Genomic DNA, 12,201 nt, shown 5'->3' on the forward strand with positions numbered 1-12,201 from the left:
CAACAAGCTCCATGGGCTCCCTATTGCCCCCAGGATCAAATACAAAATGCCCTGCTTGACATTCCAAGCCCTTCACCACCTAGTCCCTCCCTACCTTTCCAGGCTTACACCTTTCCATCCAGTGACACTGGCCTCTCAGATATGACACTGCATCTCTTGGCTCCAGGCATTTTTTTGGCCGTCCCATATGTCTAGAATGCTTTCAAGTTTTACCTATTGACTTTCTTGCTAAAATCCTACTTTCATAAGAAGCCCTTTCTCACTCCTCTTAATTCTAGTGCCTTCCCTCTGTTAATTATTTCCTATTCTGTATATAACTTGCTTTATATATACTTCGTTGCTTGTTTTATTCCCATTAGATTGAGCTCTTTGAAGGTGGGCACTGTCTTTTGCCTATTTGTATGTCTAGTGCTTAGCATGTAGTGCCTGGCCCATAATGGGTGCATAATAAATGTTAATTGATTGAAAGGTGAGAGACAACATGTGCCAGTGTGGTGAGAAGATTCTAAAGCAGAAGGCAGAGATTTGTTTGTGTTCCCTGTTAGGGCATGAGAGCTTTAGGGAATAGAGGTCTACATTGTGAAGTTATGTATCTTATTGATCTGGTTGGGTTTCTTGCTTACTTGTTTTGGGAACAGCTATGATTTCTTTACTTCTGACCCATAATTCCTCATTGAGGTTTTCTGGGGAATTGAGGGAAAATGGAAAAAATGTATATACCCTTTTTACATTTCTCTTACTAATGTTTTTTAATTAGAAGTTAGGAATCTGTGTCTTAAGAGTGTGTTACTGAGGTAAGCCTAACCTGTTTCACAGACTGCTTTACTCATCTCGCAGTAGGAAGCAGGCTCACAGGTCTCCATATTCTTAGTGTGGTTTTAGTGTGTTAGGATAGCCCTGTGTCAGTGCTTCCATTCTTCTATTGCCACTTCTGTTACCATTTTCTTCTTCCTATGATAGTTTTTTTTTTATTTTCTGTCTTATTTTTCCCATGCTTCTTGACTTTGGAACTACCACCAATCTTTATAGCTAATGAGAGTGTTTATACTGATTAGTGAACGAACTATCCAAACAGGATTATTTTTTAATCATCATATCTTTTTGTTAATACTTGAATTTGGAAGATTTTTTCCTTTATTTTTGTAGCCATTCTGGGCATTTTATAGTAGTAGATATTAATAATGTTCCAGGTAAATGGAGTTATTTGCTGTATTACTTTGTCATAGGGATTGGCTTCTTTGCTTACAAATAATCTGCAGTGAATAATGTAAAATAAATTCCTTCTGTTTCCTGTCTACATAAGACTCACTGACAGTAGTGCCTGATTGTATACTGGAGAGATAGCCTTCTTTTCCCAACTTTATTTTTTGCTATCAGGTAGCAATTATTCTACAAGTTGCCTCACCTCTCTACTACCTTTACCTAAGAAATTAGCTGCATCTACTCTTTCAGTGCTCCTTAACCTACCAAAATTAAAGCACCTTTCCTACTTTTATGATTCATTATACAGAAACTAGCTATCAGTTGTGTTTCTCTTCCAGTTCTTGTATTAATTTGAATAAAATTTAAATATAATGCAGGAAGGAGGGGGAAAGAAACTAAAAGTGAATGACCCAAGTTCATTACAATTGAGTTTGACCTTTTGAAATGTAAGATTTTTTTCTGTTGAAATGTTGTCTGTTTTTCTTTTCAAGTTGCAAAAAGGGGATGCAGGAGATTTTTTTGTTCTCATTTTAAAAAACAGAACAAAAAATTTATTAAAAATTTTTTCCAAGTAACAAAAATCCACATTTATTTCTTCACATTGAAAAAAGAAAAACAATACACTCATAATAATATATGCCTTGTCAAGCAAGGCAAATTCCTACATTGGTCATGTCCCCAAAATATGTATATTCTGAGTCTGTCACCTCTCTGGCAGGAGGTACATAGATAAGTCTTTTGGAATTTCAGTTGGTTATTGGTTGATCAGAATTCTTTTTTTCCCCCAATTCTTTCTTTACAATATTGTTATATAAATTGTTCTCCTGGTTCTGTTCATTTTAATTTGTATCAGTTCGTATGAGTCTTTCCAGGTTTCTCTGAAACTACTCTCTCTCTTCATCTTTTCTTATAGGACAATAGTCTTCCATATCATTCTTATACCATTATTCCACATTTTATTGGCATTTCCTTACATTAACAGTTCTTTATCGCCACAAAAAGAATTCCTAGTATTGTACATATGAGTCTTTCTTTCTCTCTTTCTTTTCTTACAGTCCCAGGATGAGTGGTCAAAGGGTTATGGACTAAGAAGTTAATAACTTTTTTGAGGATAGTTTCAAATTACTTTCTAGAATAACTATGCCAGTTCATGAATATACCTGTTTTCCTATAACCTCCTGAACATTGTCAAACTAATGAATGTGAGGGAGAACTTCAATTGCTTTAATTTGTATTTCTCTAATTATTAGTAATTTAATTCATTTTTCCAATAGCTATTGATAACTTGGACCTCTTTTTAAAAACTGCTTATTCATATTCTTTGATTATTTCTTAATTAGGAAGTGGCTTGTATTATATATGTCACTTCTCTATGTATCTTAGAAACAAGACCTTAATCATACAAGTTGGCTACAAAGATTTTTCCCCCAGTCCCTATTCTATTCTCTTTTAAATTTAGCAACATTAGGTTTATTTCTGCAAAAACTTTAATATCTCTTATTTTATCTCAATCTCTCTATCCATTGATCTGATAAGTAATTTCTTCTCTGCTTTCCACTAAACTCCATCTGCAGTATATATAGCAATCTCTGATTTATTTCCCTATGCCAACTTGGTCTGGAAGAATGATTATAATTTTTTTCTTTGTTCTTTTTTTTTTTAAAGAATTATTTTTATTTTTATTTATGTCTTTTGTTTTTACATCATCTTTCTTTCCAAATATATTAGTCATTTCTTACCCACTTAGTAATCTAACCTTTCTCTATGGGAGTAGAAATCAATCTTTGATTTCCCAGACTGGACTGGGCACTTTCTAGATCTTTGTGCAAGACTGTATCACTTCCTCCTCCTTTTCTCCTATCCTGGCCAATCTGCAAATGTTTAAATTCAAGAAACACTTGTAGAGATCTTCTATACATACAAGATTCTATATCTTAAATCTAAAGATTAATTCAGACAATCTGGAGATGAGACTGGAGCCATTCCAAAGGAGAACACTTAAAAGGGAAAGGGGGAAGGTATAGAAGAATTCTCTTAGTACTTAGTGTTAAAAGATAAAAAGAGAAAAGTATGTTGGTTCAAATGGGATTCTACTTATATATCTAATATTAAGATTCACCCCGTTTTGTAGATTTTCTGTTATTAAGTTGATGATGGGAGGAAGAAAAGTCTATTTCTGGTTATAAAGGTATGATTGGTATTAATTTTGTTTCTGGTTTTTATTTATAATTAAATACAAAATAAGGAAAAGCAAAACAAAATGTTTTTGGTGTAATTATTTAGAAAGTGAAGTTTTTTCTTTTGGCTTTCTTCTGATTAAAATGATTCTCACAAGACAAAACTAATAGTTAAAACATTGCTTTATGCAGACATTTAATATAGATGTGCGACAGTTGCACTGGGCAGAATATATAGAAAACTACTGCATGGGAACTAAGAAATACGTTTTGAACGAAGAAATGTCGGGTCTCCCTGCAGCACGGAAACACCTGAACAAGTAGGTTTTACATGGAGTTGTTGTTGTATTATCCTGCTTATGTTACTTTTGTATGCTCTCTTAGGAGGCCATTAGGATCTTCAGATTTTTGTCAACCTTTTTTCTTGAACTGAATGCCATCTATGTATAGTCAAATGAAGGTTTAATGATCCAGAAGAAAATATACCTTATAGTTCTACTGGAATTTATAGATTTGACAGATTATCTCTAATTTAGGTGGGGAAATGCCAGTTTTCCACATTGATTTTTAATTTGTTCCTTACTATAACATGTATTTTGGTGAATTATTATAAAAATTATGATTTGTCCCATCCTCAATATTACTGAACAAATAAGATTATTAGTAGTCTTCAGTGGATTTATTTACATTGATTTCAGTGTCCCCTCCATTGGAACAAATCATCCACCACACATTCTTGCCCTGTATGATTTATGCATGTCTTTCTATAAATATTGTATAGGTTCTGCTCAAACATTTTAGGGACCTTTTTCCATGTCTCATAACTATAAGGATACCAAGAAAGCAGACTGTCCAATTATAGAAAAAAAAATTAAAGATAAAGGAAATGTATCAAAAAGTTGAATTTCATTTTTGCATGTCCTTCTTGGGTATAGGGGGGAAGGGAGGGTTGGAGAAGAGTTTTCAGGTTTTTTTTTTTTTTTGGCATTTTTTTCAATTGAACAAGAAATATTTAGAAGATAATTTGTTTCGAATGCTATAGTACATCTGGTGGATATTTCACAGTATTATTTAAGTTAATTACATAGCTTATTTATTTATCACATATTTAACAGTTAATTACATGGAAGAAATGGATGAGTTTCCAAAACAAATCCAAACGCAGTAGATAGAGATATGATAAAGAATCTATATGACTAAAACATATTCTGAAAAAAAGAATCTTTTCTAATAATTCTTGATTTAAGTTGTAGCTAATCTCCCCTATTAGAAAGGAGTGGAAGAAATTGGAGGAAACAGCTAGTCCATATCTAATTCTGATCAAAAAGAATGAGTAGTAAAGTAGGAGTGACAAGAGCCACCAGGAGAAAGTTTCTGTTAACTTTGACAAATGGATATTGACTGGGTATCTTATATACATTTAGTTCTTTTTAAAGTTTGATTTCTTATAAATTAAGAGTCAATTCTCTATATATTTTGGAAATGAGGCCTTTATCAGAACCTTTGACTGTAAAACTGTTTTCCCAGTTTATTGTTTCCCTTCTAATCTTGCCTGCATTAGTTTTGTTTGTACAAAAACTTTTCAATTTGATATAATCAAAATTTTCTATTTTGTAGTCAGTAGTGATCTCTCGTTCTTCTTTGGTCATAAATTTCTTCCTTTTCCACAGGTCTGAGAGGTAAACTATCCTATGCTCTTCCAATTTATTTATAAAGTTCTTTTAAAGTTTGGAAACAAAATAGATATTATCTCTTGATTTCCTATTTAAAGGTTCTGCCTGAAGTGAAATAGTATGTTTTCAATAACAAAATTTTGTCAATCATGAATGATTCCAGGGAGAAAGCAGCAAAGTGGGAAAAATATCCAAAGAAACTAGTGTAGTTTTATAAGAGTTCAAAAAGAACATGAACAGAATATGGAAAGAGGAGTCCATACCAAAAAAGTGGCAAGGAATAATGTTAGGTGGCAGGTAAGCCCAGAGTGAGATAAAACTTTGGAGAAATGCTGAGTATGAAAATAAGCTTGGGGGCAAGAAAAAAGGAAGATGAAGCAAGCTGATTTCTTGGAGTGGATGGGATATTATTAGCAAATGTACTTTCATAGACATGTCCTTTAAAAAGGACACAAATAGCACTTAACTACTGTTTTTTTTTCTTTATTGAGCAAAACTAATACAATTTTGACTATTGATTTGTAAACCAAATACTAGTTCCAGTTATCCATTATGTTTTAGACTTGAAAGAGAGCCTGGTTTTTATTTATTTATTTTTTGTTCTGTCTTCTAGGTTGAGAAACATACGTTATGGTTTCAATACTATCCTTGTGATTCTGATTTGGCGTATTTTTATTGCAAGATCACAAATGGCAAGAAACATCTGGTACTTTGTGGTTAGTCTGTGTTATAAGTTTCTGTCCTACTTTAGAGCATCCAGCACTATGAGATACTGAAGAAAAGAATTTAGCATTAGGACATCTATGCATATGGTGGTCTTAACTGCACAAAACCTGTAAAATGTACTTAAGTTATCTCACTTTTTGTCAAGACATTAAACCATCTTAGATCTGGAGTGTGGAATAAGTGACAGTACATTTTATGTAACATTTAAATGTGTTTACTCACAGAAATCTAGAAAATAAACGGTTGGATGTCAGCTCAAACCAATATTAACCAATTCTATGATAACCACACAATCAAGGCTTCACATTTTTATCCTGGAAGGTATTTTGGGAATGGGGGAACAAGGAGGGAGGAAGGTGGGAAAAAATTAGGACCACTGACCAATATAACTGTGCAACCCTGGAAACACATCAATTGAAATCTATGCCTTAACATAGTGTATTTCTCATTGTAATTTTAACCTGAATGGGAACATTCATTTGGACATAAATATTGGCTTATTTGTTTGAACTCAATCTTTTATTTTTCTTTTCCATGGAAATGTTTTAGTCATATACAAAATTTTGTCTAAACTTATGGAACACATTTATCCTTTAAATTATTGAAAATTCTCAGACATGAATGTGTAGATGTCATTATTTGTTTTTGGTTTTTTTGGTTTGTTTTTACATATATTCCCCATTTGTTAAGGATTTGATTCATTTAGTTTACTTAATTTTATTATTGAAAGGCAATTTAGCCATATGTTCCACTTGACCTATAGGATTTGATGAGTTTCAAAATTCATATATTTTTTGATGTATTTTTGAAGGGAAATTAAAAACAGCAACACAGCAGTAGTCAAAATATTAAAAGGAATAGAAATACCAGCTGCTAAGTTGTTCCAACTATGGACGATCATGAAATTAGTCCAGTAGGAATCTCTTGAACTTTTGAAGCCTGAAGATTTCTTTAGACTCTTATTCATGCCTTTCGTTCACCCCTTTTATAAAATTGTCTTCATAGAATTTTTAAGATATATGCTTTCCAACAAAAACTGAATGTGCATTATGAAAGAATGTATTTGTGAGCAGTGATGCCATCTACCAGACATAAAAATGTGTGTAAGCACATACTACTTTTCTAACTTGCAAGCTGAATTCCTTCAGGAAAAAAAAGAATAATGCTTCAAAGAATAATGTGTATTAAATCCAAATAAAGGAGTTTATTAACATACCATGTTTAATAGCAAACTGTTGACTGAATTTGGAGATATTGTCTATTTTCTGTGCATGTGGTTTTAGTTTTAGGAAGAAATACATTTATAGAAACTTCTAGGGTTAAGAAAGAGTTGAAGTATATTTTAATGACATTATGATTTCTCTTTAAATCTCAGTAGAATGCTATATTATACTCTTAACATAACTTTCATTTTACAGTTTGTTCAGCATAACACTGTGTTCAAATTAAAATGATCACGTTGTACTGTATTTAAATCATCAGCAATGAATATTTGAATATATTTAAAGAGGTCAATTCACAACCCGAAAGAATTACATCAGAATCAACACCTTGGTATTATTTTCTTTGTCAATTTCAAAACAATGTCTGAAAAGCTTATTTTGTTATTGTTGTGAAAAGCTAACTGTAAAACACCTTCTTTTGTGTAGGTGTATAATCTTGAGATTAAAAATGCTTCCATGTTGAAGCCAAACATTCTGTCGTAAAAACTTTAAACATCCTTTTAAAAGATTCTCTGTCTTCCCTCCCTCCCCCACGCACACACGTGTGCACATATGCGCGCACACACACCCCTCTTTGAAATGCCACTTGCTTTCCGGTCCAGGACCATACTTTTTCAAGGTGTGAGAGACCTGACCAGCATCTAAAATGGAATAAATGACAGTTCCTGGGTTTTAACTATTCCACTTACTTAATATTCCTACTGTATGCATTAAACCACCTCCCTGAATGTATTTTGATGATATTGAAAATATGCTAATATGGGTATGATTTACAGTTTCTGGAAAATATACCTAGACTCCTAAAATCTATCTTTGTATCTTGTATGTGAACTTGGAGGGAGATGCTGCTGTTCCATAACTGTTGGCTGGAGCCAGGGGTATGCACGTTTTATGTGTATGTACATATGTTTGTATGTACGTTTGTTCAGCAGTTTCATTGTTCCTGTTGTAACCATAACTTTTAAAAATATGTCTACTTCTAAATTTCTTTTATTGTAAGTTTGAGAGGTGCTGAAGCCCCTGCACTAACTTTTTCTGTTGAAAACTTTGCTTTTAAAGGAAGGCTATTAAATAAATGTGAATCAGTGCATCATTGTGGAGCATAAAGATCCTTCATCTTTGCCCTGGGAATGACCTTTTGTCCTCAAGGGAATATAAATGCTCTGAAAGAGTTTTAAAGTCCCTCTCCTGTGCTTTGCCCCTCAGTAGGTTGTGGATTTCTATCTTGTCCTGGGTTATTTTCTCCCTGGATTTAACCTCTTTGGGGCTTTTTCCATCAGTAACATTAGCCCATAGTTATATTCCACATGAGCCAGTTGCTAAAATTGTTTTTCAAGAATATTTTTTCATTATGGGATCCAGTAACATTGTTTTGGAGGTTGTCAAACATTTTAAGTGTCATTGTGATCATAATGAATTAATTTTGTTACAGCAAACCTTCATATTCCCCATGATTAACAAAAACAAAAAGCACAGCAAAACCTTCTCTTAAGTAGGAATGGTTTTATGAAATTAATAGTCATTGAGTTTGTAATGATAGAGCTTGAAATGGGGGATGGGAAAAATATTTTTTTCCCAATACCATGATTTTATACCCTTCCTTTTCTGTTCGCCTATTATAGGGATAGTTACCTAGATTAAAAATGTAACTCAATACTCTTTTATAAGACTTAAATAGAAGCGTTATTGAGTGCCTTTTGTTTGTAAACCAAAAAGATTAATAAACAAATCCCTATATTTGTTGTTATAGTATTTATTGCATTTTTGCCTGTTGTAAAATTTAGATTGTGAGATAGATTTATTGGTAACTCCTCAATGTACACCTTCATCCTCCTATAGGTATATTCACTTTTCTTTCTTTTGTGATCCAGGTTTTCTGGGTCGCATATTTTCTAGGGGAGCATTTCACAGTGAATTCAAGGACAGTCTATGTCCTTTGAAAGGCTCCACCATCCTTCCAGTGTTCATGAACTAAGAATATATATTTGATTATCTCTTTCTTTCCCATTTCTACAATATCCATTCAGTCGGCTATCATTTCTTTTCAATTTTATCTCAACAATATTTCTCATATCTAGGGCAGGTAGGTGGTACATGGATATAGTGCCAGGCTTGAAATCAAATCAGGAAAACTCCAAGTTTAAATCTGGCCTCAAACACTTATTAACTGTGTGACCTTTGGCGAAGTCATCTACCCCATTTACCTCAGTTTCCTCAAATGTAAAATGAGCTGGAAAAGGAAATGACAAACCTCTCAGTATCTTTGCCAAGAAAAACCTAGATGGATCATGAAGAATTGGAAATGACTGAAATTACTGAGCAGTAACAACAAATCTTCCTCTTCTCCCTCACATGACTACTATTCTAGCTCAAGCTGCTTACCTTTTTCAGCTACCTTGTACAATATCCTCTTCACTGGTTTTTCTGCTTCTAGTGTTTGCCTTTCCCAGCCCGTCCCCAAACACCCACAAAAACAACTTTACAGGGATTCACATCTGACCCAGCGATACCTTGCTTAAAAGCTTTAGTGACTTCTTTTGCCTCTAGGATAAAATGAAAACTCCTTAGCCCATGTTTTTAAAAATTCTATTATTTTGACTTTTGTGCTTTCTTTTAAATTACTTTTTTTTTCAATTAGCAAGCATTTTCTCTCAATTTCTACCCTTCCCCCCAAAATGTCGTGGAATTACAATGCATAGTCAAACAAAACAAATTCCTCCATTGGCTTGTATATGTATCTAGTACAGTTCATCATTGATCCTCTGGGATTATTATTTATTATTATTTAAGTTCTTAAATAGATTTTTAAAGTCCATTTTTACACTACTTATCTTACAATTCTGCTTTTCTCCATACACAGGTCCTTTACTTCCTTAATTTCTGGAGCTCAACCTGGTATTTAAAGCCCTTCATAATCTGGCTCCTACATTTCTAGATATATTCACTTGACTCCCTTTAACATTCACTGTGTTTTAGCCAAACTGGCCTAAGCTGGACCTAAGCCCCACTCCTACACCTCTATATCTGCACAGACCTTTCCCATTGCCTGGAATGAACTCCTTCCTCCTCCTCCCTTTTGCCTCTTGGTGCTTATAACCCAGTCCCTTAATTCTCCCAGCAGCTGATGTTCTGTCCCTCCTGTTACTTTGTATTTTTTTTAATCTTTATACATGTTTATGTGCTACTCTCTGCCCCACTAGAATGATGAAAAGGACTCAAGGAAATAGAGTTTTGGTTTTTGTTTCTGTGCCACATGCACATTGAAGGCACTTAATTACCTACTTGCTGAATAATTGAATGCTTTGCAGACTTCTGAGACATCACATTGTAAAATTATGATACCTTCTTGGCACTGCCATGCATCGCTGATCAATAAAGAGTCAACAGTGGAAACAATTCTTTGAGGTTTTTTCTTTTTTCTTTTCTTTTTTTTTTTTTTTTAAACAAGCTGAAATGCTGGTGGACACTAAGGTATCAGGAGATTTAAAGTTCAGTTGCAGTATTTTCTAGTCTTCTATTTTTAAATTTCTTACAGAATTACTCAAAATCGTTTCTTAAGAGAATCAAATTCCTTAGTAGCTAAGATTTTTTGGAGTCCTTTTGAGGGAAGATGAGAATTAACCAAATGGGTTAGCCTTGCACATTTGTGCATGAGTCCATGGATACTTCATCAAGTCCAAGTGTCTGCCAGCACTGTATTGTGGAATTATCGTGCCTTAAGTCTTGAATTTTGAACACTGCAAATGTAAATTCTGAAAGCCAGTGACTAAATCCATATTAAAAACAAGCTTGAGTATTACTCTGCCATAAAACCACTTAGTGTTGAGTTTTGCACTACTTAAAATAGTTAATATTCTGTATTCATAAATTTATATTTACCTTGAAAATAACATGCTTCAAAGGTTCATCAGATTATCTTTGTGACTTGTCAAAAGACAATGTTTGGGGCTTATTCTGAAGAAGGAAATTCTCATTTAATTACTTGAACTTTGTTGCAATAAAATATGATCTGGCCTGTCGACAATTTTCTCCATCCTACTCACTCCACCTTAAAAAAAAAAAAAAAAAAAAAAAGTAAAAAAAGATTACTCTCACCTAGAAGGATGGAATGCTTTCTTAGTTAACAGAAGTGCTTTTGAAGTACTTTTATTGGATTATGAGGAATTCCTCTCTATTTTATATTGTTAGTCTTAGTAAAACCCCCTAAGATCCTAAAGTCAGAAACTAACCTAAATTATTGGAATAAAACTGTTAAATGATAACTGGATGTTCATTGTACTAAGAAAAAAATAGTATAAAAGTTTACTCTATTTTACTTTTTCAAAATTTACAGCCATAAAAGACATTTTTTTTTTAAATAAAACCAAAAGGGAAAAGTGGTAGAGTTATGAAGTGCCACCGTGGTTAATGCTTAAACTCTGAGCCTTATATCTATGATTCTTTAGCTCAGTTGGTTAGAGCGTTGTTCTCCAACTCAAATATTAGATTTGCTTTATTTGTCATTAGTCTATTTGTACTGTCAAGCTCTGTTTGACTTCTGCAGGTAACTTCTAGGAAGGGAGTTTGAAATCCCTAGATAAGAACAGTGGTTAATAAGGCCAAAGGTGTCCTTTAGTCTGATATAATTGTTTTTCAAGGACCAGGCAATTTCCCACCAAGCCTGAGTCATGGGTATCTTACAGAATCATTCTACTTTTAGTCACAATCTGACTGTTCAGTTTGATGAGTGCCTGTTAATATTCAGGCCAGTTTTTAGAAATGGCAATTAAATGGGATAGCAATGTGATGTCCTATTTAGAGAATTGGCCTTGTGACCCTGAGCATGTTTCCTAACCTCTTAAGTTGTACTAGGCAAATCTCAAGACCCTGAGTTGTCTAGTCCTCACTAGGGAGATCTTGAAAACAATGAAAACCCTGGTCTAATCATTATCCTCTTCTTAATATGTTAAGTCTTGCCTTCCATTTATCACCATGGAATTGTTCATCATTGCATTCAATTCTGGAAGAATTTCAACTATAAATGCTTTAGCTCCTATTTCACAATTATATCAGACAGAAGGAGCAAGAAGTTTCATGTTTGCTTAGGACTAAGGAGAAGGTTATTTCTCTACTCATACATAAAACTCTATAGGATTTCTTTATATAGACTGAGATATCCCTAGTTAGTGATTTAGATGTGTGAATTATGCCACAATGACT

At 33.4% G+C, this 12,201-nt stretch overlaps 1 protein-coding gene across 6 annotated transcripts in view; it reads left to right on the forward strand.

The window, feature by feature from the left end:
- The window catches only part of FAR1 (fatty acyl-CoA reductase 1), a 97,020-nt gene extending 88,266 nt beyond the window's left edge, over positions 1-8,754 (forward strand). For all 6 annotated transcript variants that reach the window (XM_031942042.1, XM_031942044.1, XM_031942043.1 and 3 more), the window contains 2 exons: positions 3,573-3,700; positions 5,667-8,754. In XM_031942042.1, coding sequence (XP_031797902.1) covers positions 3,573-3,700; positions 5,667-5,829 — 291 coding nt within the window. In that variant the 3' untranslated portion in view covers positions 5,830-8,754. The remainder of the gene's footprint in view (positions 1-3,572; positions 3,701-5,666) is intronic.
- The last annotated feature ends 3,447 nt before the right edge of the window (positions 8,755-12,201 follow it).

This window comes from Sarcophilus harrisii, chromosome 6 (genome assembly GCF_902635505.1).
Source record: "Sarcophilus harrisii chromosome 6, mSarHar1.11, whole genome shotgun sequence".
Classification (NCBI taxonomy): Eukaryota; Metazoa; Chordata; class Mammalia; order Dasyuromorphia; family Dasyuridae; genus Sarcophilus; species Sarcophilus harrisii.